The following is a 25,297-nucleotide window of genomic DNA, read 5'->3' on the forward strand; positions in this document are numbered from 1 at the left end:
TTAGTGCGTTGAATAACAGGTCATTGTTTTAGTGGTGGATTTTTTTTCTCTCCAAATTATATTTGTAGAACCTCAAATGTAGTTTTTTTTCGAGGTGGTGCTAAATGGACAGCTCCTTGGAACCTGTGTTGTGCGTCTCTTAGAACGTTACAATTAATACATTCATAAATGTGATAAATTTGAAATCTGAACAATAGCCAAATGTAAGGAAATTACCTAATAAAAAATTGTGTCAGACCAACTATCTCTCTACTCAAGGCATAACTTCATGGCAAATTAAAAAAACACAGAACGTCTCTCTTTTCATCCTTTCATTTCTAGATACTTTGGGCAGTATAGGGATAGGCTATGCCGTTAATTTCAAGTTCTTTAAAGACAGTTCATATTCTCAGTGCATATATGGGCTGTACAATTGCCTTTTATACATGTTTGGATGTGACTATAGACCGGTAGATTTTGTCAAATGTATTTCAAATGTTTGTGTGATTTCATTTAAAACATAAAAGTATCATCCCATAAATTAATTTACAGAGGGCCAACTATTTTTAAGCAGGCGAGTTCCACGGACGTCATTCCTCAAACTGAAAGGATTACAGCCGAACCCAACAGGAATTCATGTCATTGCACTTGCATGTCGTATATTTAGTAAATTCTCCATATTGGAAACGATTAAATACATATAAACGTTAAAATGCCCTTGTTTGAAGGGTTGGGGAGTGGAGGGGAGAAAACTGCAGTAGTCATTGATTTAGGAGCAGCCTACACAAAGTGAGTATTTAGTTAGCTAGCTATGTTGTTAGCTAGCATAGCTAACTTTGGCTAGCCGACTACGTTATCTACTGTTAGCAACATTGGCCACTTACAGTTATAACGGCTAAGTAATGAACATCAATCCGAGGTTTCATGGATTTAAGTAAATATAGACCGAGTGTCCACTGTTTAGACCACGTTATTTGGTCAGCCTAAATGTGTTAGTAATATGCTATTGCTGAAAAAGGGCTAGCAATGATGTTTAACGTTAGCAAGCTATCTGGCGAACAGCAGCAGTCTGGCGCCTGGGGCAGGTCATATGAGAAACAGATGAGACCCTCAATGACAACTCTGCTTCTGTACTGTATATTGACACACACTAAGGCCTTTTGTCAATGAATGTGGACTCAATGAGTATTGACACTGTCTGACAAGTGCCAATGATTTCACCCACCAAACTAAATGGTTTTGTATGATGATGCAGATGTGGCTTTGCTGGAGAGACGGGGCCCAGGTTCATAATTCCCAGCGAGATCCAGAAGCCTGGACAACAACAGGTGAGTTAGTTACTGAGCGAATGACTAGTGCTATTTAACTTATTGACAGACCCTGTTAAAATGGACAGCCTCGCCTATAACCATTACTGACGGTGTGTGTCTTCTGTCAGTCTATCAAAGTAGTTCAGTACAACATCAACACAGAGGAGCTCTACTCCAACCTCAAGGAGTTCATCCACATGCTCTACTTCAGGTGAGGCTCTTTTGACGAAGTAGTGTGTTCAATGACTGACACGTTAATAGAGAGAATCTGAAAGTAACCATGGGGAAGAAGCCATTTTGGAGATGCATCCCAGGTCATAATAACATGGATGATTGAGTGACTGTGTAGTCTAGAATAAATGTCTGTGTCTACTCCCCTCCTGCCCCGCACAGGCATCTGCTGGTCAACCCTCGTGACCGGAGAGTGGTGATCATCGAGTCAATCCTCTGCCCCTCTCACTTCAGAGAAACTCTCACCAAGGTCTTCTTCAAACAGTTTGAGGTACTGTCTGAGACCACTGATCTACAGTTGCAGTCAGAAGTTTACATACACTTAGGTTGGAGTCATTAAAACTCGTTTTTCAACCACTCCACAAATGTCTTGTTAAAACTATAGTTTTGGCAAGTCGGTTAGGACATCTCCTGTGTGCATGACACAAGTAATTTTTACAACAATTGTTTACAGACAGATTATTTCACTTATAATTCATTGTATCACAATTCCAGTGGGTCAGAAGTTTACATACACTAAGTTGACTGTGCCTTTAAACAGCTTGGAAAATCCCAGAAAATGATGTCATTGCTTTAGAAGCTTCTGATAGGCTAATTGACATAATTTGAGTCAATTGGAGGTTCACCTGTGGCTGTATTTCAAGGCCTACCTTCAAACTCAGTGCCTCTTTGCTTGACATCATGGGAAAATCAAAAGAAATCAGCCAAGACTTCCATGGGAAAAATTGTAGACCTCCACAAGTCTGGTTCATCCTTGGGAGCAATTTCCAAACGTCTTAAGATAACGCTTTCATCTGTAAAAACAATAGTACACAAGTATAAACTAGAGGTCGACTGATTAGGATTTTTATTTTAAAAAATGGCCGATTAATCGTTATCGGCTTTTTTTTGGTCCTCCAATAATCAGTATCAGCGTTGAAAAATCATAATCAGTTGACCTCTAGTCGAGATATGCATATATATATATATATATATATATATATATATATATTTGTTATAATGACAATTACAACAATACTGAATGAACATTTATTTTAACTTAATATAATACATCAATAAAATCAATTTTGTCTCAAATAAATAATGAAACATGTTCAATTTGGTTTAAATAATGCAAAAACAAAGTGTTGGAGAAGAAAGTAAAAGTGCAATATGTGCCATGTAAAAAAAGCTAACGTTTAAGTTCCTTGCTCAGAACATGAGAACATATGAAAGCTGATGGTTCCTTTTAACACGAGTCTTCAATATTCCCAGGTAAGAAGTTTTAGGTTGTAGTTATTATAGGACTGTTTCTCTCTATACCATTTGTATTTCATATACCTTTCACTATTGGATGTTCTAATAGGTACTTTAGTATTGCCAGCCTGATCTCGGGAGTTGATCATCTTGAAGTCATAAACAGCACAATGCTTGAAGCACAGCGAAGAGCTGCTGGCAAATGCAGGAAAGTGCTGTTTGAATGAAGTCTGCTGGTGCCTACCATTGCTCAGTCAGACTGCTCTATCAAATCATAGACTTAACTATAATATAATAACACACAGAAATACGAGCCTTAGGTCATTTAATATGGTCAAATCCGGAAACTATCATTTGGAAAACAAAACATTTATTCTTTCAGTGAAATACGGAACCGTTCTGTATTTTATCTAATGGGTGGCATCCATAAGTCTAAATATTGCTGTTACATTGCACAACCTTCAATGTTATGTCATAATTATGTGAAATTCTGGCAAATTAATTATGGTCTTTGTTAGGAAGAAATGGTCTTCACACAATTCGCAATGAGCCAGGCGGCCCAAACTGCTGCATATACCCTGACTCTGCTTGCACAGAACGCAAGAGAAGTGACACAATTTCCCTAGTTAAAATACATTTATGTTAGCAGGCAATATTGACTAAATATGCAGGTTTAAAAAAATATATACTTGTGTATTGATTTTAAGAATCAAATCAAATGTATTTATATAGCCCTTCGTACATCAGCTGATATCTCAAAGTGCTGTACAGAAACCCAGCCTAAAACCCCAAACAGCAAGCAATGCAGGTGTAGAAGCGCGGTGGCTAGGAAAAACTCCCTAGAAAGGCCAAAACCTAGGAAGAAACCTAGAGAGGAACCAGGCTATGTGGGGTGGCCAGTCCTCTTGGGGTGGCCAGTCCTCTTGGGGTGGCCAGTCCTCTAAGAAAGGCATTGATGTTTATGGTTAGGCACACATTGGTGCAACGACAGTGCTTTTTTCACGAATGCGCTTGTTAAATCATCCGTTTGGCGGAGTAGGCTGTGATTCAATGATAAATTAACAGGCACCACATCGATTATATGCAATGCAGGACAAGCTAGATAAACTAGTAATATCATCAACCATGTGTAGTTAACTAGTGATTATGTTAATATTGATTGTTTTTTTATAAGATAAGTTTAATGCTAGCTAGCACCTTACCTTGGCTCCTTGCTGCATTCGCATAACAGGTAGTCAGCCTGCCACGCAGTCTACTCGTGGAGTGCAATGTAATCGGCCATAATCAGTATCCAAAAATGCCGATTACCGATTTGTTATGAAAACTTGAAATCAGCCCTAATTAATCAGCCATTCCGATTAATTGGTCAACCTCGAGTATAAACACCATGGGACCACGCAGCCGTCATACCGCTCAGGAAGGAGACGTGTTCTGTCTCCTAGAGCTGAACGTACTTTGGTGCAAAAAGTGTAAATCAATCCCAGAACAAGAGCAAAGGACCTTGTGAAGATGCTGGAGGAAACTGATACAAAAGTATCTATATCCACAGCAAAACGAGTCCTATAGCGACATAACCTGAAAGGCCGCTCAGCAAGGAAGAAGCCACTGCTCAAAAACCGCCATAAAAAAGCCAGATTATGGTTTGCAACTGCACATGGGGACAAAGATAGTAATTTTTGGAGAAATGTCCTCTGGTCTGATGAAACAAAAATAGAACTGTTTGGCCATAATGACCATCCTTATGTTTGGAGGAAAAAGGGAGAGGCTTGCAAGCCGAAGAACACCATCCCAACCGTGAAGCATGGGTGTGACAGCATCATGTTGTGGGGGTGCTTTGCTGCAGGAGGGACTGGTGCACTTCACAAAATAGATGGCATCATGAGGCAGGAAAATTGCGTGGATATATTGAAGCAACATCACAAGGCATCCGTCAGGAAGTTAAAGCTTGGTTGCAAATGGATCTTCCAAATGGACCATGACCCCAAGCATACTTGCAAAATGGCTTAAGGACAACAAAGTCAAGGTATTGAAGTGGCCATCACAAAGCCCTGACCTCAATCCTATAGAAAAGTTGTGGGCAGAACTGAAAAAGTGTGTGTGAGCAAGGAGGCCAACAAACCTGACTCAGTTACACCAGCTCTGTCAGGAGGAATGGGCCAAAATTCACCCAACTTATTGTGGGAAGCTTGTGGATGTTTGATCCAAGTTAAACAATTTAAAGGCAATGCAACTAAATACTAATTGAGTGTATGTAAACTTCTGACCCACTGGGAATGTGATGAAAGAAATAAAAGCTGAAATAAATCATTCTCTCCACTATTATTCTGACGTTTCACATTCTTAAAATAAAGTGGGGATCCTAACTGACCTATGACAAGTAATTTTTACTAGGATTAAATATCAGGAATTGTGAAAGACTGAGTTTAGATGTATTTGGCTAAGGTGTATGTAAACGTCCGACTTTAACTGTATATGTCTAGAACCACTTTGCCAGAGGCAGGTGATTGCTGATGTAATGAACCTGGTACAAAAACCGAATCCACCCTGACTAGATGGGTGTAAGCAAAATGGTGAATGCAATGCTCCCCTAAGCCAATTGGGAAGCTAGATGGAGCCATCTCCATATTGCCCTCTCCTAACAGTAGGTGGAAGACAAAAGGGGCAAGGATTTTATATTTTCAGATCAGGCGAGGATGTTTTGGATTTGTCTCTTACCCATAATGCATCTGTGTTTCCAAGGTGCCCTCGGTGCTGTTTGCCCCCAGCCACCTTATGGCCATAATGTCTCTGGGCATCAACTCAGGCCTGGTGATGGACTGTGGCTACACGGAGACACTGGTGCTGCCTGTGTATGAGTGCATCCCCATCCTGCCAGCCTGGGAAGCTCTGCCTTTGGGTGGAAAGGCCATTCATAAGTAAGTAGTGTGCGTGTGTTTTAAAAATAAAAATACAATTGGATGGTGTAATCATGTGAAGTATGTTCGCGTACGTGTTACTTTGCTTGCCTCACATACTGAACTTCAGGGAAACAACCTGTTGTTCACCTCCTTGAAAACTGTGTGTTTCAAGCCGTAGTTTCTTGTTTTTCCCGGCCTTGACAGAATGAAGTGTATCAAGGTGTGTGCTTTCTGAGGTACTTGTCCCCCTTTGTTCTAAGTGGCTGTGTGTTTTCTACCCTTCAGGGAGTTGGATGGGCTCCTGGTGGAACAGTGTACAGTAGACTCGGACTCCAGTACTGGACAGAGTCTGCCTACAGTCATTGGTAAGACCCCCACATCAGAAACCTACTTGTCAATAACACCAGCAACTTACCTCACAACTGAAGCAGTGCTTTGTCATTGTGTAAACTGTGTTAGTTTGCTACCACCGTGGATTCTCTTGTTTTCTGTGGCTATATCATGCGTTGTGTATAGCTGTTGTTGACAATCTTGTTAATTAATTGTTCAAAATGATTTTCATAGTGATGCTGGTGTTCTGTTGTTATAAGAAAGGAATGAAAGTTATAATCTCTCTCTGGGTGAATCAATCATGCAACACTTTGTATTCAGAAGTCCTTGTTATGGCGTGATGTGAAAGGAAGGCGAGACCCGCTCCTTCTCTCTTTTGAATTATGTATATACACATGGCCTTCTTTCTCTCCTTCTGTACTGCATCCTGGGGGTTCTGTTCTGTTCTGAGAGTGAATCATCATGAAGAGCAGCAGTAGCTCTCTAGCTAGCTGACGCAGGGCTAGGCAGTTCGGATAGGCATCAATAATTAAAACAGGCATAGCATAAACCGCCTCTCTCTCTGCACTACTGAACCACACCACTGCAGAACCATGGCACGACTGAATGGAGTATTACAGTCAAATTAATAATGTAGACTATGCGTTGGTTAGACTGTTATGAATTCATACATTAAACCGTAGCAAACATATCTGGAGCAGGTAAAAGGTATATATCAAATTGGGACTTAGTGAACTGCACTTATCAAGAGTGGATATAATCCACTCTCTTCACTTTTCTCCATAATTCCTAAACCCGTGAGTGCACCTCCGTAGTCGATTGTGGTTTCCTCTCCTTGTCTCAGATGCAACCCCCTATGGCGTGCCCCGTTCGACTGCAACGAGACTCAGTCGTTTAGTACAGTAGCAGAAGCGTTGACGTGAAATGAAGGGCTCTGTGAGGTTTGTGTTTAAGGGAGGCTTAAGTGGGTCACAGAAAAATAAGTCACTTTCTTTTCATCCTGTCTTTCTTTCCCAGGCTCCATCCCAGAGGAGGTTGTGGAGGATATCAAGGGTATGTTCAAAAGAGACTGAAACCACTTTTCATTTATTTATTGCCTTCATACAGACAAAACAGACAGTGCTGGGACTCGATTCCTGTTTGGCAGTTAAATGGAATGGATTTTTGCTACATTCATGTATGTTGGTGGTGTTTAGTATATTCACATTGACCCTCTAATGCTGTTTGTGTTGTCTTGTTGTCCAGTCAGGACCTGTTTCATCAGTGACCTACAGAGAGGCCTGAAGATCCAGGAGGCCAAGTTTAACCTGGGCGGCACGGCTGAGGTCAGAGACCTTTGACCCCCCTCAAAAACTGGCCAGTCAGTCATGTCTGTGTTTGGATTGTGTCTGGTATTTCAAAGAGTAGTTATTGCTGTGTTCTTCCAATAAATGCCCTTTCATTAAAGTTGGTGTGACGAGTATTATCGTGAGTATTATAGTCCAGTGCATTTGAGACTAACATCCATGTTCTTCCCCTTGTAGCGTCCAACACCACCCCCTGATGTTGATTACCCATTGGATGGGGAGAAGATTCTGCATATTAAGGGACCAATCAGGTAGCTGTTTGTCCTCTGGTCCCTCCACCCCCCTGAATAGCTGTTATGCTTTACTAACACTAGCAATGTGGAAAACTATGGAAAATATCCTCAAATATGGAACATATCCTCAACTGAATACAAGTAATGATACAATTACAAGACACGGCAAATGGGTTGTCCATTTCATTAATGTCCAGTACACTTCCAAACCTAGATATCTGGTTCTGTGTCTCCTCTTTAATATCTGGGTCACCTTCTATTATTGAATTTGGGCTGTCTCTGCAAGGTCATTCATCATGAGTGTCTGTCTGCTCTTCTCAACGGCGGCTAATGAGACGCTGCGATTTCCCCTTGGAGGTCCCAAAAATGTTTATTGAATTGAAATGAGGGTTGTCTTTCTTCTTTTTTTTGCAAAGACTTTATTGCAGAGACTCTTTGAGTGACGGGATGGTTCTGTTTTGTAAGGAATCGTAATACAATTCAGATGTATTGCAGGGACTCTGTGATGGAGATGCTGTTCGAGCAGGACAACGAGGAGAAGAGTGTGGCCTCTCTGGTGCTTGACGCTCTGGTCAAGGTAACATTTGCATTGGTTTGTTTCTGTTCGAACAGCAAAGAGATGAGATGCTGCCGAAATATGTGGGTACTGAATTCATAAGTTGCAACACTGTCTTCATCAGTAATTACTAGACAATGTTGCCTCGGTCACAACGGCCTTTCATCAGACATCTGCGTCTTCTCATTAAAATCAGATGTTCTATAATTCCTTCCTTATTTTCCATTTTGTGATGACGAACGCTTCCCGCTGAAACGTACGAGAGACTTACTTTAACCCTGTTACCATAGCAACACTCCCAGACTCTGGTTCGCCGAGGTGAAATCGGCTTGGTTCCTTTTGAGAGGAGCCTGATCAGACCAACGACAGACCATTAATCTCAATAGGCAGTGCAGGTTCCAGTACTGCTGGCCCAGTGCTTGTGCTGCACTCACACTGTAAGCACAGTACCATAAGCACTCGTTGGTCTCAGTGGACTAGTTTGACAGGCAGTCGCAGGAAGCTAGTTAACAGTCCACTCCACTTCTCTGCAGTTTACAATGTCAATGAGGTTTCTCTCCTGAGAGACCAGCACTTCTGTCCCGCTCAGGAGTAACAGGGCGGCAGGGAAGTCGGCAACCTGAACCTCGTTTATCATGCTCATGTCCAGCTGAGCCTATGTCAGCATTTATACATTTGCATGACCATTTTCCTCTCTAATTTCAGTACATATGTACATTGCGGTCATACTGCATGGATGCTGATCTACTTCTACCTGGCTAGTCAGAGTCTTGTTCCTCTCTAGGTTTCTTCCCACCCAGGCCCTAAAGAGTTATCCTTGCCACTGCTTCCTCTGCTTGGCACAGTTTGCTGTGAAGCACTTAGCAAGTACAACTGATTTAGTTGCGCGGAAATGAACAAAATTTGAATGATTTGATTCATTGATACATTTCTGATCATGTTTTAAAAAAAAATATATATATATATAATCTTATTAAATCTCCATTTCTGTCCCATAGACATTAATAACATGCTTGGGAGTTTAATTTTGCTGTTAATTTTGTGAACAGGACATTTGAGAAAATATGACTGATTTGATACATTTGTAACCACATGTGTTTCCATCTGAATAAACCCCTTAGTGTCCCATCGACACTCGTAAGGCTCTGTCTGAGAACCTGGTGATCATCGGGGGCACGGCCATGCTGCCTGGCTTCCTGCACCGGCTCCTGGCTGAGATACGCCTCCTGGTGGAGAAACCCAAGTACCGCGACGCCCTGGCCACCAAGAGCTTCAGGCTGCACAGTCCTCCAGCCAAACCCAACTGCACCGCATGGCTTGGAGGTGAGACACAGATTAATCTGATAACCAGCCTTGTCCTTAGACACTGTAGAGCTGTATGGATCCGATGTGTGTAGGAATACAATAATAGCTAAGCTGCGAGGTGATTGATACTACAGCTAATGGCCATGGGTTAGAGATCAACCTGCCCCCCCCAGACTGATTAGGTCTAAACCAGCTGTGAATAACCCTGTGTCTCCTGCTTTACTCTCCCTGTTTAGGAGCAATCTTTGGAGCACTGCAGGACATCCTGGGTAGCCGCTCCGTGTCCCGTGACTACTACAACCAGACAGGCCGTATCCCTGACTGGTGCTGTCTCAGCTCCCCACCCCCAGAATCAGTATATGATGCAGGGAAGACCCCACCACCGCTCATGAAGAGAGCCTTCTCCACTGAGAAATAAAGTGCCAGATCAGACAGTGTCTAATTCTAGTCTGCATCTGCTATCTATGTCATCCTATACCCTAAATAGTGCACTACTTTGGGCCCTGGTCCTGGGGAAAAAGGTGCCATTTTGGACGTAGTCCACACTAGACACAACAAACTCATCCCAGACAAAAAAAAGTTAGACCTACCAGATGTTATAGGTACGTCTCAATAGTCTGTCGTGGCTTCCTCTCATGCTCCAGAGTGGCGCAGCGGTCTAAGACACTGCATCTCAGTGCTAGAGGCGTCAATACAGACCCTGGATCGATTCCAGGCTTTATCACAACCGTCCATAATTGGGAGTCCCATAGGGCCGGGGTAGGCCGTCATTGTAAATAAGAATTTGTTCTTAACTGACTTGCCTAGTTAAATAAAGGTTTAAATAAAATGCCCTTACCCTGATCTGTACTGAACAGAATGTGGTGGTGAGAGCAGTATGGAAAAATCCTTCGACAAAGGAGACAAGGCCATGAAGTCACGGTAGACTATGGAGATGCACCCAGCATCTCAACCCCCAGACGGCTGTGGATTATGGGGGTTGTAGTTTTAGTTCTGTCAGTCTTTATGTGCCTGTTCTTGTTCTGTTAGACTCCTCCTCCTGACCTATGCCACACTGCCATCCAGACTCTGCTCACTCTATTGCTAAACTACAGCTCACTGATACAGTAGTCAGCATTTTATATGAGAGAATTGTGCTATGGCCATGGATTCAGGGGTCAGGTAGATCACTTCCTGGACCAGATCCTTGTAAACAAGGCGGTCTTGATTTGTGGCCATGTGTTTGACCTCCCCTTGACGCAGAAGTGTTGGTTTGACTCTGCCGAACTGATGCGTTTCATGTTAAAACATGCCGTTGAGCTGCATTTGAAAACTGTCGGTAAGAAAATGTACTGTAGGTGAACCAGATAAATTGCAGTTCAGTATTCAAATGTTGCTTTGTCAAGTTGCTCTTTATGTCGTCATTGTGAATGCTACCCCAGGCATTGTTGTTCAGCAAATATGAAGTGTTTTATTAGCCATGTATTTATTGTTTCTTCTTTGAAACTGATATTGCAATGTTTTACATGGCAATCTCCCAAGAGCTCATATCTGTAATGCATCAACTCAAATAGCGTTAAATAAACATTCCTGGAACGTTCCCACTGTTGCTCGTATCCTTTTCCTTAGTGTTGTCTTTCCTGTCTTGTCTGTTTATGTCGCTCTGCCCCCTCAGTCTTTCATGAGGCTTCTTTCTCGCTCTCCAGAGCCTCCAAGTGATGTTTCACACTGATATTCCCACAGCTTGCTTCACTGTTGAAACGCATACTGGAGAACATGAATAATGTTCACTCTTTAAGGATGTGAGGAGACAGCAGTCAGGGGTATTGTTTGAAGTTAGATTAGGGTTATTTCCTAGCCTCTTCCAAAGTAATGAACACCAGGCCAAGGAAATCATCATGAAGTGCCATGTACTGCTAAATACTGTGTGACAGCAGTGAGTCTGGCAAGCAAACTCCAAGTGGCTTTGACTCTTTCTGTCAAAGACCGACTGATAAACATTTAAGGTCTTCATCGTTTCAGGTTGATGTGTTGCGCTGTAAAACAATGGGGCCATAATGCACCAAGTCACAGACACCATTGTGAGGGTGTCTATTCATTATTTCACAAGTTCATTTTTTTTAACCTAGCACCTGCAAGTCATTGGATGTGCTTACACTACGTTTGAAACACGAATGATCTATTTCTGGCATGAAAAAAGGACGGCACCGTCATAGCGTATGATTGTGTGCAATACATGCAATGTGACTGTTATTGATTACGAGGTTCTCTATCCTCCTGCATTCATATCAGCTTACACAGACACGTACACACACACTCCCGAGTTCCACAATGACATGCAATCATATAGCTGAGATCCCTTTGGTGTCCATGTGCCTGTGTTTGACTATCATTAAATCAACTCTGAATGTACCTGTCTGATCAGGTTTGGTCATTCTAGTTGATTATAGATCCCATATGGGCATTGGGATCCATATACTGTCTGGGGAAAATGACCTCAAACACCAAAATGTTCAAGTTTTGGGTACAACATGTATCGCCCACAAGGAGGCGCCATAGTGAAACCAAAGTGTGTGTGTGTGTCTGTCTGAGGTTGTGGTTGTTTGCCCTCAGCGGTCACATAAACCATAAACTGTTTAGGTGGTTGCTACTGTGTCTGTCTGGGAACTGATGTGGCGTCATTACTCAAAAGATTGGCAGAGACTAGGGAATTCTGCTGCACCTCAGACTCCGAGTCCAATCACCAGTTTGACTTCATCTGTTGCCGATATACAAACATGCACATGCACACACCAATAGTGCACGCACACACACACAACATCTCTCTCTCTCTCTCTTTCGTCAGCCCTGGAGCTATCTCTGTGGGGGACTCCCCTGTGGCCCTACAGGGCCACCTATTCTATACGTTAGTGACAGTGAACCCAACAGGACTTCCCTGACCCAGACCCCTCAAGGGTCACACTCCTGTTCTCCTGTTCTCCTGAGCTTCCGCTCCATGTTAAGAGAAATCTGACTAAGCACTTCTTGGCAAACTCTATTCTCAAGTTCAAGTTCGAGTTTGTTTATTAGTTATATACACATGATAGACACTGAGTATACCAAACATTAGGAACACCTTCCTAATAGTGATGTCCTTTGGGTGGTGGACCATTCTTGATACTCACAGGAAACTGTTGAGCTTGAAAATCCCAGCAGTGTTGCAGGTCTTGACACAAACCGGGCAGCCTGGCACCTACTACCATACCCCGTTCAAAGGTACTTAAATATTTTGTCTTGCCCGTTCACCCTTTAAATATGTCCCAGGAAAAAGATTTTGCACAATTCCCCGGCACATATCCGTCTTAATTTGTTGAGTGCCTTCATACTCTCTCTCTCTCTCTTTAATGTCTCTGTCCACATCTGGGTATATGGAGATGGGTATCCCAAGGAGACACTCATATAGAACAGTCCCACCTAGGGTTGCAAAACTTTACCAAAATTCCCTGCTTTTCCAGAAATCCTGGTTCCGGGTTTCCTGCTTATTCCCTCCTGATTCCAGATGTCCTGCTTATTCCCTCCTGATTCCAGATGTCCTGCTTATTCCCTCCTGATTCCAGATTTCCTGCTTATTCCCTCCTGATTCCAGGTTTCCTGTTTATTCCCTCCTGATTCCAGGTTTCCTGCTTATTCCCTCCTGATTCCAGGTTTCCTGCTTATGCCCTCCTGATTCCAGATTTCCTGCCTTTTCCCTCCTGATTCCAGGTTTCCTACTTATTCCCTCCTGATTCCAGATTTCCTGCTTATTCCCTCATGATTCCAGGTTTCCTGCTTATTCCCTCCTGATTCCAGATTTCCTGCCTTTTCCCTCCTGATTCCAGGTTTCCTGCTTATTCCTTCCTGATTCCAGATTTCCTGCTTATTCCCTTCTGATTCCAGGTTTCCTGCTTATTCCTTCCTGATTACAGGTTTCCTGCTTATTCCCTCCTGATTCCAGGCATCCAACTGGGATTTCGGGGAAAACCAGGGAGTTTATTGAAAGTTCCCAGACTTTTGCAACGCTAGTCCCACCCGCTGTTGCTCTATCCTGGGAAACTCCACCAAGCCTGGTCTCCATTTCCCGGTTTCCCTCCTCTGAGACTGGGGAATCACAAGTCACTCAGTCTGGGCTGAGAGTGGGACTTGGGCGTCAACTCAGTTCACAGGGACAGAAAGTCACAGCTGTTAACTTTGACCCCTGCTATAGGGCCCTCCCTGACTAAAAAGCTGACCGACTGACTGCTATACTGTTCTTTCATTCATATTGTGGATTTCACCCAATTCAATGAATTATAGGGCTGTGGTGAAAGAGTCAAACCATTGTATACAGTATACATCACTCAGAAGGATAACAGTGTCTACCACTCTTGTATACACACCAAACACCCCAGAGTATGTGATAAGTGAGATGTGTAAGATGGAGGGATCATCTATCCTGGTTATCTCTCGTCATTCAAAACAAAACTACCAATTCATCTGGTTGTCTATCACTCTGGTTTTAACAGCAGAAATGTATGATGATTCCACAGGTCCACTACAAGTTACTGCCCGCTGGGCAAAAACCGGTTGAATCAATGTTGTTTCCACATCATTTCAAGCAAAAATGTCAATGTGATGACATTGAATCAATGTGGAAAACTGATCAACGTAAGGGAATTTATTCTTTTTTTTCACCCAACTTTTAACCAAAATCCAATGTGATGGTGAATTTGTTTGTTGATTTCACATTGAACTCACATTAGTTGACAACTCAACCAAATGTAAGCAAAAAATAGACGTTGAACTGACGTCTGTGCCCAGTAGTTATATTCATCATCATCGGGTGTGAGAGTTGTTCTTTGAAATAATAACAGAGCTGTACCATTATCATGGACAGAGATGGAAGGTCATCTTTCCCTCTAGGTGTGAGTAGCATGGCCTATGAGTTGCACATGCACAGTGAATTGTGTATGTACACTGGCCCCTCAGAGTGTGGTCCCTGTCTGGTCTTACCCCAGACATGATGAGGTTATCATGGCACCACTCCACATATGAGCAGAATGTCTGAAAGGGATCCTCCTCCTTCATTCCTGCAGTCGTGTAAACGCACCATCACCATCACACGTCTAGACAGATAAAGTGTGTTTGTGTCTACTGGCAGACGAGGGTTCTAATCTACTCCCCCTTACCCACTGTAAAGACTCGCCGCTGCGATGGGTCAGAAGCACCAACTCACTCTAACTTGGGTGGTAAAAATGAGCTCTGAGAATGCTGCGTAGCTTGGAAGTCGATGTCGTGCTTTCCTTCCGTATGAAGTGTTTTGAGCACTTGAAAGAGCAAAATATCTGGTTCATTATCGTAATTCATTCATTATCTCGGAAAATAAATGGATGATGAGAATTTGTAGAGGCTGAAGGTAAACAATCAGACTTTAGTGCGAGGGAGGACTGGCATGCTGTCATATCTCTCTTGGACGTGTCTCAATAATGAACTATCATGTTCATTCCTTCATCAAAAATCACTAAGTATCATACCCTATCACTTATAATTACACATCTGCTGTATTAATTATTCTTCACGCAAAGGGATTCGGAGTGAATTAGTAATTTCCAAGAGTGTGCAAAGCTGTCATCAAGGCAAATGGTGGATTTTTTTGAAGAATCAAATATTTATAAATATATATATAATACATTTTGATTTGTTCAACACTTTTTTGGTTACTACATGACTAAAAGGGTAATTTCATAGTTTTGATGTCTTCACTATTGTTCTACAATGTAGAAAATAGTTGTTGTTTTTTAATAAAAGAAAAATCTGTAATGAGTAGGTGTGTCCAAACATTTGACTGGTACTGTAAGTGGGGAGAAAGTGTTCGTGTGAGAGAGGGAGAGGGGAGAGGGGGGGTCTGGGGCAAGACATAACATTATGGGACACTGGAACGCTTTGATAAGCACCTTAGTAAAAGTAACCTAATTGAATTTCACTAATCACCTTCAGATTAGGCTATGTCCAAGCGCTGCAATATAGTATTTTACAAAAAGTCAGTCCTACTCTGACTGCTCTTCACCGACAGCGATAGTCATCCAAGGTTCGTTCAATCTGTTCTCAATCGCGTCATTTCTACAGTGGTCGATAATACGCGCATCTCTTTACCTTGACTCAAGACTGTCAATGCCGACAGCTACTCAGATTCAGTGAAATTGTTTTGTAAAAATTTGTGTGCAAAAAAATGAACACTTTTTCCTTCAAGATGCACGTTCTCGTCGGCGTCTCGCAGATTTTGGCAACTCTTATGTTCCACTTGGCACCTACTCAGGTAAAGTAGTGTGACTGTTTTATAGCCTGTCACTATCAAGGGACAATAGCGAACATGTGTCGTGTAAATGGTCAATACATTTTGCCATGTTGTGGTGATATCATTCGGCTTTAGTTCTTGATAAACAATGGTTCAGCCTCCTTGAAAACCTCTGTACTCAGAAACAAATAATGATAGGCTATATATATATTCCTATTCGTTTTCATATATGGCAAGTAACACCTTATTAATGTTGTACTTTATTGTATGCAATGTTCCAAACTGAACTCTCTGTAAAAGGTTAGTTCGTAACTGCTTCACATGTCTGTATCTCCAATTTCTTCTCTGCCCCCTAAATGTGACTCCCATTACGACTTCACGTGAAAAAGTCATTAGAGTCACATTTAGAGCTATTCTTTTCTAGTACTGTAACTCACTTTTTGTCATCACGCCTCACTTTTACAACATTAGGGAGATAGTAAAATATAATTAATCCTCTCCTAGCGTATATTGACCCCCTAATACTGAAGTGGCATCAAGGTAAATAATGGATCATTCTCAGGGTATTACAGTAGTTAGTCTACAAACGCACCAGCAACACATTCAACAGACACTGAGTGGCGACCACCTGCATTGGGCTGTTGAGGTTTTCTGGGAAATGTAGTTTCAAGTTTATACCGACGTAATAGTTTATACAGGGATGCTTTGTGCTGTTTATCGTGACAGCGTGTTGCTAATTAGTCATGCGAGCAGATATTTACAGCAGCAGAAGTCACAGAAACAGACACCCCATCTGCAGCTGCTGGCTAGCCCACCTGGGACGGAGCAGATATGTCAACAACAACAAAAAGATGGATGATATTTACATTTCTAAACGCTACAGTCTGAAAACAAGAACAGCTCACAATTTGGTGCAATATCTTTGTGGACAGGGCGCACCAAATAATGCCGTAATGATGAGTTAATGTTGCAGCTGGGAATGTAAGACACAATGAGTGTGTTGGGGATCGATAGTGAAAGCAAATCATGATATTGTCGGTGGAGGGAGCTGGGATCAGAGGAGAGATAGAGACCCGTCGATCACACGGTGGAATAGGAGGACGTCCTAAGTAAGAGGGTAAAAATACATCAAATGTGTTCTTTATTACATGTAAAGTGTAACTCTTATACACAATGAAAGCACTATGGTGTTGCAGGCAGGGAGAGATGGAGGGACATGGGCTGGTCCTCAGGGACGTAACGGTAATAGTCTCATTACGCAGGTGCTTCCTTTTCCTGTAGCAACACCTGACCCTTATTGAGACTTGGGATGTATCTCAACAATCAAAAGTGGCATCCTCTCCTCCTCTCCTTGTGGAACAGCAGGACTGGTGATACTTTCAGCTGACCAGTGTTTTCAGATCAGTACAGATAAACGAGAGGAGATGTTGAACCCACATTATTGCGATGCACTCAGCAGGGTGTGCAGTGTCATTGTCACACTACTGCTCAAGCGAGGAACTGTACCACTGTAGCCTCCATGTATGTGAAGTGTATACGATGGTCCAAAATAGGGGAGGGTTGTCAATTTTTTTGTTTTTGTTTGGGGAGGGTTGTGTGTTTTTTTGGGGGGGGCACGGGAGGGTAGTGCATTTTTCCCCTGGTTTAACATTCTCTATTTTGCAGGTTTTACTATATAATTTCTTCCATCCTAGCCTAATTTCCTCATCTGCTTACATGCACCTCCCCAATATCATGGTGTTTTGGTACTTACCTTATGCACAACGCTTTTCTGCCTCAAACTTTTACTATACCACATGTCAATATAGTCTACCAGTCTAACTGTTTATCCTGGCCTCTATCCACCATTCATAGTGACAATAGTGGTAGGTGGAGGCCAGGTGCATCATTGCTCATGAAAGAACAGTGAAGACATGAGACACGCAGCTCAAAAAGGTACCCCACTGATCTTGTTTAGGGACAATACAATTATCCTAGCAGCCTACAACCCCACAATGCAATGAATAATTGCATTATTGTTTCCAAGTGAGTACACAATTCTACTCTAGGCTGCATTGAAAATGTATTTTGAAAATAAGTGCAATAGCCCTGTGATTTGAATGTTTCATTCCATTTGGATCAGTGGGTGGGTCTACTCTCAACAGTTTATACGATCTAGAAAGGATAATAGCTGGCCAGCCTGGCTGTATTTTTTAAATTTTTACTTCTGATACTGAGATACGCTGTCTGTTGCAGGTCATCATTCTCCCAAGTCGTCCTATAATAACGTGGCCACATATGCTTCTGACAGGCCCAGTTATTCAGGAAAGCTTCAAGCCCCCTCTGCCTCCTCTCCAATCCGAGCAGCAATACCTCAAGCACCTTAGAACCTAACGCTTCATGATAGCCTAACTATTTATCATTTCACTTTTTAAACACAACCAGTCACAATGTTTTAGTCTGCTTAGGCTACATCAAATGTATCCTGTAGACATGCGCACATTCATCCAAAACATAATTCCAGCATCCTCAAAATGGCTTGACATCCAGTTTTAATGCGAGTAAAGTCGTACCATATAAAATAATCATGACAGCTGTGATGGAAACAGGAAGTTTCGGTACATTTATATGAATGCCAACAGATCATTTGGTCGCTAGACATGGTGGGATCTTTTTTGCGTCGATAAAAGCTATTATGCGAGAAATGGAGGTTGGAGAACGTCTTTATGTGAACATATCGATATCACAACTAGAGGTTGTCGATTAATTGGAATGGCTGATTTTTGGGCGCCGATTTCCGATTTTTAAAAATATATATATATATTTGTATACCTTTTATTTAACTAGGCAAGTCAACACATTCTTATTTTCAATGACGGCCTATGAACTGTGGGTTAACTGCCTTGTTCAGGGGCAGAACGACAGATTTTTACCTTGTCAGCTCAGGGGTTCCAATCTTGCAACCGCACAGTTAACTAGTCCAACGCTCTAACCATTGCACTCCATGAGTAGCCTGCCTGTTACGTGAATGCAGTAGAAGCCAAGGTAAATTGCTAGCTAGCATTAAACTTATCTTATAAAAAACAATCAATCATAATCACTAGTTATAACTACTAATCCAGTTTAGCAGGCAATATTAACCAGGTGAAATTGTGTAATTTCTCTTGCGTTCATTGCACGCAGAGTCAGGGTATATGCAACAGTTTGGGCTGCCTGGCTCATTGCGAACTAATTTGCCAGAATTTTACGTAATTATGACATACATTGAAGGTTGTGCAATGTAACAAGAATATTTAGATTTAGGCATGCCACCCGTTAGGTAAAATACAGAACGGTTCCATATTTCACTGAAATAATAAACGTTTTGTTTTCGAAATGATAGTTTCCGGATTCGATCATATTAATGACCAAAGGCTCGTATTTCTGTGTGTTATTATGTTATAATTAAGTCTGATTTGATAGAGCAGTCGGACTGAGCAGCAACAGGCCCGTAATCATTCATTCAAACAGCACTTTCGTGTGTTTTGCCAGCAGCTCTTCGCAAGCACAGCGCTGTTTATGACTTCAAGCCTATCAGCCTAAGGGCTGGTGTAACCAATGTGAAATGGCTAGCTAGTTAGCTGGGTGTGCGCTAATACTGTTTCAAACGTCACTCGCTTTTAGATTTGGAGTAGTTATTCCCCGTGCGCTGAGCGATGGGTAACGATGCTTCGAGTGTGGCTGTTGTCTATGTGTTCCTGGTTCGAGCCCAGGTAGGGGCGAGGAGGGGGACGGAAGCTATACTGTTACACGGGCAATATTATAGTGCGTATAAGAACATCCAATAGTCAAAGGTATATGAAATACAAATGGTATAGAAAAAAATAGTCCTATAAATACTATATTAACTACAAGCTAAAACCTCTTACCTTGGAATATTGAAGTCTCATGTTAAAAGGAACCACCAACTTTCATATGTTCTCATGTTCTGAGCAATGAACTTAAACGTTAGCTTTTTTACATGGCACACATTTTTACATGGCACATATTACTTTCTTCTCCAACACTTTGTTTTTGCATTATTTAAACCAAATGGAACATGTTTCATTATTTATTTGAGGCTAAATTGATTTTATTGATGTTTTATATTAAGTTAAAATAAGTGTTAATTCAGTATTGTTGTAATTGTCATTATTACAAATAAAAATAAATAAATAAATCGTCCGATTAATCGGTATCGGCTTTTTTGGTCATTGAAAAAATCATAATCGGTCGACCTCTCACAACCAACATATTGAATTAAACTTGGAGTCACGCGTGATGACATGGTGAGTGTTCCTCCCACTTTGGAAACCATGCATTTTATTAGGCTACAGATAAAATACATTACGATGAACTTCACGGGGTGGTGAAAGTGCAAGGTGATGAGCTTGATGCTCCTTTCAATAAATATTGAGGGTCTTATTCTGGTGACCAGATGATCAAGGCTTGGATGCTATTTGACAAATAAAAATGATATCACACCTTTGTCCATAATAATCTGATCATGTAGTAAACTAAACCAGCACTGTATCTGCAAGCTGTTGGCTAGAGCACACGTGCCAATACCGGAGTGGGCACATTTGCTATACATATGCAACATTTTTAGTGACAAAACCATCAGTAGGCCTTGAGTTGAAAATTAGATGGAAACCCATTGAACTTGTATTTTTTATTTGGTGCATGGAAATGTAACCTTATTGGCACAGAAACCATTTGGTGGAAAATGTGTAGCATATATTTTATACAATTGTAAATATGGCATCGAAATGTTAAAAATCTGATGTCCCCCTAACTAATCATCGTCTGCATCCGGCTCTGATCGCATTGTCACGAAACAGGCAGGGAGAGTGAGCTCGTTAGTGGTGGTTGGCAAACCCTTAAACTTCTGGCCCGTAGCCCTTACGTGGCATCGACTGTGCCACAAAAGCATGCTGAAGTGGTAAAGTCGAAATCCACGTTTATAAACACAGGGTCACTACAGTTATGGTTATTTGTGGTCGTAAAAATGATTCTGATGTTCATTCTATGGTGCGCAATTTATTTTGAATTTAGATTCGAATGGAGAAAGCTGAGAGCAATTCTCCCTCTCTGTCACACTTAGTGACCGTTCTCTCAGCATGGTGTTTTGGGAAACGCATGTTACATCACTCGTAAACCGGGCCCGGGACTTTCCACTCTTCTACCTAAATCACTACAAAACCTGAACACCGCCTCCGTCTCACTTCAGGGGGTTGTGTGTGATAAAATAACCCGCTGAAACCCGTAGAGAGAAACTAACTCTTAGTGTGAACAGGATACATGTAATGGAGGTCAGTTAAAAAGGGGCTAATGGTGAGATTTATTAGAGCCATTGAAACCAGCCCAGATGGGACCACTGAATCCAGAGATACAAACTGACATTTATAAAATACAACTTATGAGAGAGAGAGCGAGAGAGATGAGATGAGAAAAGAGCGAAAGAGAAAGGACAGGAAGAAATCGAGTGAGGAGGAGGAGAGAGAGGGAAAGAGAGACCACGTGAGGTCAAGGATGGCTAGCAAACTACTGTGAGAACTCCAAAACTGTCTCTCTCCCATTGTCTCTGTGAGCTGCCTGTTCACTGTCTGGGCTTGTATTTGTGTTTGTTTGTGTTCATAGTTCCTGACCGGAGACATGTCTCTCACTGTGTCCAAACAAAGACTTACAGTAGAGACATCCTGGGATGCCTTTTTGTACTTGTGCTTTAGTGGTCAGTGGGAAGAGACTAATGGTCATGTATCGTTGGCTATGGTTGGTTATGCGGCGTCACTATGGCGACAGAGATGGATGGCTGCAGTTTTGCCATATCACCGCTCCTTGTTGCTGCTCAGCAGCACTGTAACATCGAGGAAAACGTGTCTCCTATAGACAGACATTCTCATTGCATGGCCAAAGGTCTGTTGAAACCATGGCTTCCTTCCATCAACCCGGCTGACACAAGCAACGTGAGCTTGTGTCAGCAAGACTATCCTTTCCATGGCTTCAAGTTCACAAAACAGCTTGATGATTAACATAATGTAACAGTTTATTAAAACAGCATGGGGTATCATTCTGCATTGGAACTTTGGGTTCATCCAAACCATGGCTTCACCGGAACTGTCAACTCTCATTGGAACTCAAAAAGCCCCAGAGTGGGTGAAATCAGTAAGTGAAAATAAGGAGAGAAAATCTTTGGTCCTGAGGAGAAAGATCTCTCTCTCTTACTGGAGATGATCTTGCTATCCTACAGTATCCCACTGCACTGCTTTAGTCTGGATATAAGTCTATGGTCTGGAGTCTGAGGCCCTGTAAGATTATTATGTTTGCCCCCTCTGCCTTGGTTGAGCTGAAAATAGGCTGTAACAGAACTCTTGCTTGCTCACAGCTGTAGCATTCTCTTTCTACCACAAGAGTACGCTCATCAGCTGCCCAATAAATATGTTCAGAGTCAAAGTTTCTGTGACTGACTGAGTGGGCGTCAACTGTCGCTATGTATTGGCTATGTTGTTCACAGTGATGTCTACCTGTGATCATTTCCTTCTATCTGAAATATAACATAGCATTTTTCCCCCTTCTTTTTATTCCAGACTTCTCACTCCCCAGTGGAACCACACTCTAGAGGTAAGTGCCTCTCTTGTTCCTTAAGTTAAGTAACTGTCTTATTAATATTTCTTAGAGACAGTGAAGACATTGGTCCGCTGTCAATTAACCTGGGTCTGAGTGATAGTTCATTGGTCAACTCTTGTTGCAGTGATGCTGTTCCGGGAGGTTTTGGGGCGGAGTTTGTGTCGTTCGATGGAGCGATTGGTGGAGGTGGAGCAGGAGTACCCTGGAGGAGTGGAATATATTTTTAGCCCTGCCTGCGTGCCCCTGTGGCGATGCGCTGGTTGCTGTGGAGACGAGAACCTGGAGTGTCACCCCACCCTCACACGTAACGTCACCATGCAGGTGGGGGTCACTTTGTGTCAGGAGGCCACATATTGCCTTGGGCTACCCTCTTCCAACCTTAAAGAGATATATGTTCCGGTAAAACACCCAATGTCAGTCCACATCTTTGAGCGCATGGACACCTCAATGCATGTGTTTGTGTTTTCCTCTGTGTGTTTGTATGTGTGTCAGTTGATGAGGATAACTCCGACTGAGAGGACAGGGCAGTACGTGGAGCTGACGTTTGTGGAGCATCAGACTTGTGAGTGCAGGTAATAAAGCCTAATATCATCTGGCATGTAATGCTATCTAAGTAATTCAAAATACGAACAGCCCTTTCACCCAGGCACATTCTCTTAAAACCTGGGTTGTAATTCCCTGGGAACGAAACGGAAGCAATCAGGCCAAAACGGGAAGGGACTACCCTGACCGTATTGAATAAGAAATGCTTGTTTTCAATTTCCGTTGCCAAATGTTTTGCTATGGCGCGCACTAATGAATATGAATGACCCTGATGAGACTCATAACACCGGTCCTCTTGTTTTTAGACACAGGAAGATGCATTTGAATGAGAGGTGAGTAAATGAATGATTGCTTCTATGGTCACAGGTCTCAGGTCACAGGTAGCACTTTATTTTACAGTACAGTAATAGTGAAATGGTAATCACATAGTAACTACCTAGGAATTACGTGTTTGTTTCTGTATATTTGTTAACTCAAGCCCCACTCCTTTCCCTCCTTTTCAGCAGTCCCAGAGTCAGGATCCATCCCAGGAGGAGGAAGCACAGGAAAAGATCCAAAGACTGTGGCAAGTAAGTGTCACTAGACTGCCCTCAGCTGGTGATGGGAAGTCTTACATACACACACACACAGAGGAACACACCAGAGAGAGACAGCGAGAAAGAAGAGAGAGAGGACAGAGAGAGAGAAACTTAATTGCCTACCCATGATACTGACACTCACGCCGCGGTGGTGGGTTCGAGGGTGGGAGCTGAACTATGCAGTGACCCAGACCTCCCACTGTCGAAGACAACACACACTCCCATTCATATACATGTATATATATATTTTGTTGTTGTTGTTGTAATGTACGTCATCCGTAATGTACGTCTTGTAATTGTAAATGTTTAGTATGCTTTGGCCATACATACTGCCTGAATTTCATGACAATAAAGCAACCTTGAATTGAGAGAGTGAGACAGAGAAAGAGAGAAGAGAGAGAGAGAAGAGAGGAATAGAGAAGAGGGACAGAGAAGTGCTTTTGACAGTGTGAGCATAGCATCAGATGATGGAGCATTTACTCTGCCTGTTTCTTTGCAGGTGTCAGCACCCACACAATTAGTAGGATACTTGGATCTCCGTCCTTCCAGTCCGCTGTCCAATCACCACTCAGCTGTGGAATGAAGACAGCATAGGGGGAAGCCACACACCTACTTGTTTACCCCCCAGATACACAAATGCCTCAACTCATTGTCCATGAAAATACACTAACCCCAAACTGCAATTTATACCAGAGTAATAACAACTTTAGTTTTCTGATACTGGATACCCAATATCAGCCTTGAGAATACTTTTACGCTTTTACGCGGATGATTTCCCACTGTAATAGCAGATACAGTAGCTCCACCTCATGGACATAGAGGAGATGGACAGAGGGGTGGCAGGACAGGAGATAAGCAATCGCCAAGGGACAACGGGATTAAGCCGCACCTTTACAGGCAGTGTTCTTGAAAAGCAGTAGGCCAATAAATGGATTTAGCTTGAATCGAGTATGGAACAACAACGAAGAAGGCTGAAACAGATGCAGAATGGGTGTGGACTGAACTCGGGAGAGAACAGACACCTTCACAGTATACCTCTCCCCATGATGATCGCATTGCAGTAGAGAATGGTCTGAACTGAATTGCATGATCGAAGGGAGGGATGGACATACTGTAGGTTATATCGAGACCTGTAATGTTTATATCTCTTAACTTTCATCAGACAGAGAAGAATAACAAATCCACATGGATTCCACTGTATTATATATGAAAATGAAATATATTCAAATGTAAATAAGTTTATAGCGATCACTGTATCAGAAATGGCATCTGGGAATTATATTTTGAGTTGTTCATGAATTACATCTTTGTCTTGGGAGTGTGCTGTGTTCATTTACTGAGTGTCATGATGTGTCTGACTGACTCTCTTGAAAAGGAGTAAATATAAGCTTTTCCTCAGGTGGGTCGTTTCGATTGTGTGTGTGTGTCCTGATGCCGCCCCTTGAAAACTAGTATGTCATGTAACAGCACACTATGGTCTCACATCACAGATTCCCCATACAGGCAAAATGCCAGGTTTCCACTCGTTACCACAAACACAAAGTCAAAATTAGCTATATCGTGAAAATTCATGAAAACAAAAATGTGCTTTATGGTCAGGGTTAGTCCTAAGGTTAGGGTTAGGCATAAAGTTAGCAGTGCGGTTAGGTTTATGGTTACATTTCTAACAAATTGTAGAAATGGGCGGGTTTTGCCTTTGTAGCTGTGGTAACTAGTGACGGCCGAAATTTGTATTATAAACGTTGTTTAAAAAAAAATAAAGGCTAAATAAAGTCTACTAAACTTGGTCCACTCTGTTCATAACAGATTTTAGTTTTGAAAACAGAAAACTGTATTGGGATCAAATGTTTCATCGATGAGA

The 25,297-nt window shown here is 42.1% G+C and overlaps 2 protein-coding genes across 3 annotated transcripts; both read left to right on the top strand.

Moving 5' to 3' along the window:
* Nucleotides 1-565: 565 nt before the first annotated feature.
* Nucleotides 566-11,002, top strand: LOC112250554 (actin-related protein 10). Its single transcript, XM_024420805.2, has 12 exons — nucleotides 566-768; nucleotides 1,235-1,307; nucleotides 1,418-1,500; nucleotides 1,683-1,791; nucleotides 5,496-5,671; nucleotides 5,939-6,018; nucleotides 7,001-7,036; nucleotides 7,229-7,308; nucleotides 7,507-7,580; nucleotides 8,058-8,139; nucleotides 9,240-9,441; nucleotides 9,660-11,002. Exons 1-12 carry the CDS (start codon nucleotides 692-694, stop codon nucleotides 9,839-9,841), a joined length of 1,254 nt encoding a protein of 417 aa, XP_024276573.1. The 5' UTR covers nucleotides 566-691; the 3' UTR covers nucleotides 9,842-11,002.
* A 4,318-nt stretch (nucleotides 11,003-15,320) lies between these two features.
* LOC112250555 (vascular endothelial growth factor A-like) lies at nucleotides 15,321-24,834 on the top strand. Of its 2 annotated transcripts, none has more exons than XM_024420806.1 (7): nucleotides 15,321-15,712; nucleotides 22,276-22,309; nucleotides 22,440-22,636; nucleotides 22,808-22,887; nucleotides 23,164-23,190; nucleotides 23,362-23,427; nucleotides 23,936-24,834. In XM_024420806.1, the coding sequence occupies exons 1-7, from the start codon at nucleotides 15,626-15,628 to the stop codon at nucleotides 23,955-23,957; spliced, it is 513 nt and encodes a 170-aa protein (XP_024276574.1). In that variant the 5' UTR covers nucleotides 15,321-15,625; the 3' UTR covers nucleotides 23,958-24,834. The 2 variants fall into 2 exon arrangements, with proteins under 2 accessions (XP_024276574.1, XP_024276575.1); XM_024420807.1 differs by having other exon boundaries at nucleotides 23,365-23,427.
* Nucleotides 24,835-25,297: the final 463 nt, after the last annotated feature.

Source organism: Oncorhynchus tshawytscha, linkage group LG05 (assembly GCF_018296145.1).
Source record: "Oncorhynchus tshawytscha isolate Ot180627B linkage group LG05, Otsh_v2.0, whole genome shotgun sequence".
Taxonomy (NCBI): domain Eukaryota; kingdom Metazoa; phylum Chordata; class Actinopteri; order Salmoniformes; family Salmonidae; genus Oncorhynchus; species Oncorhynchus tshawytscha.

What these genes read in the sequence shown, in the direction of transcription:
- LOC112250554 (XM_024420805.2), top strand. Translation starts at nt 692, where the DNA reads ATGCCCTTGTTTGAAGGGTTGGGGAGTGGAGGGGAGAAAACTGCAGTA. An exon ending in TCTTCTTCAAACAGTTTGAG is followed by an intron (nt 1,792 to 5,495) that starts GTACTGTCTGAG and finishes TGTGTTTCCAAG; the next exon opens with GTGCCCTCGGTGCTGTTTGC. An exon ending in CTGCACCGCATGGCTTGGAG is followed by an intron (nt 9,442 to 9,659) that starts GTGAGACACAGA and finishes CTCCCTGTTTAG; the next exon opens with GAGCAATCTTTGGAGCACTG.
- LOC112250555 (XM_024420806.1), top strand. Translation starts at nt 15,626, where the DNA reads ATGAACACTTTTTCCTTCAAGATGCACGTTCTCGTCGGCGTCTCGCAG. An exon ending in TCCACTTGGCACCTACTCAG is followed by an intron (nt 15,713 to 22,275) that starts GTAAAGTAGTGT and finishes TTTTTATTCCAG; the next exon opens with ACTTCTCACTCCCCAGTGGA. An exon ending in AAGATGCATTTGAATGAGAG is followed by an intron (nt 23,191 to 23,361) that starts GTGAGTAAATGA and finishes CCTCCTTTTCAG; the next exon opens with CAGTCCCAGAGTCAGGATCC.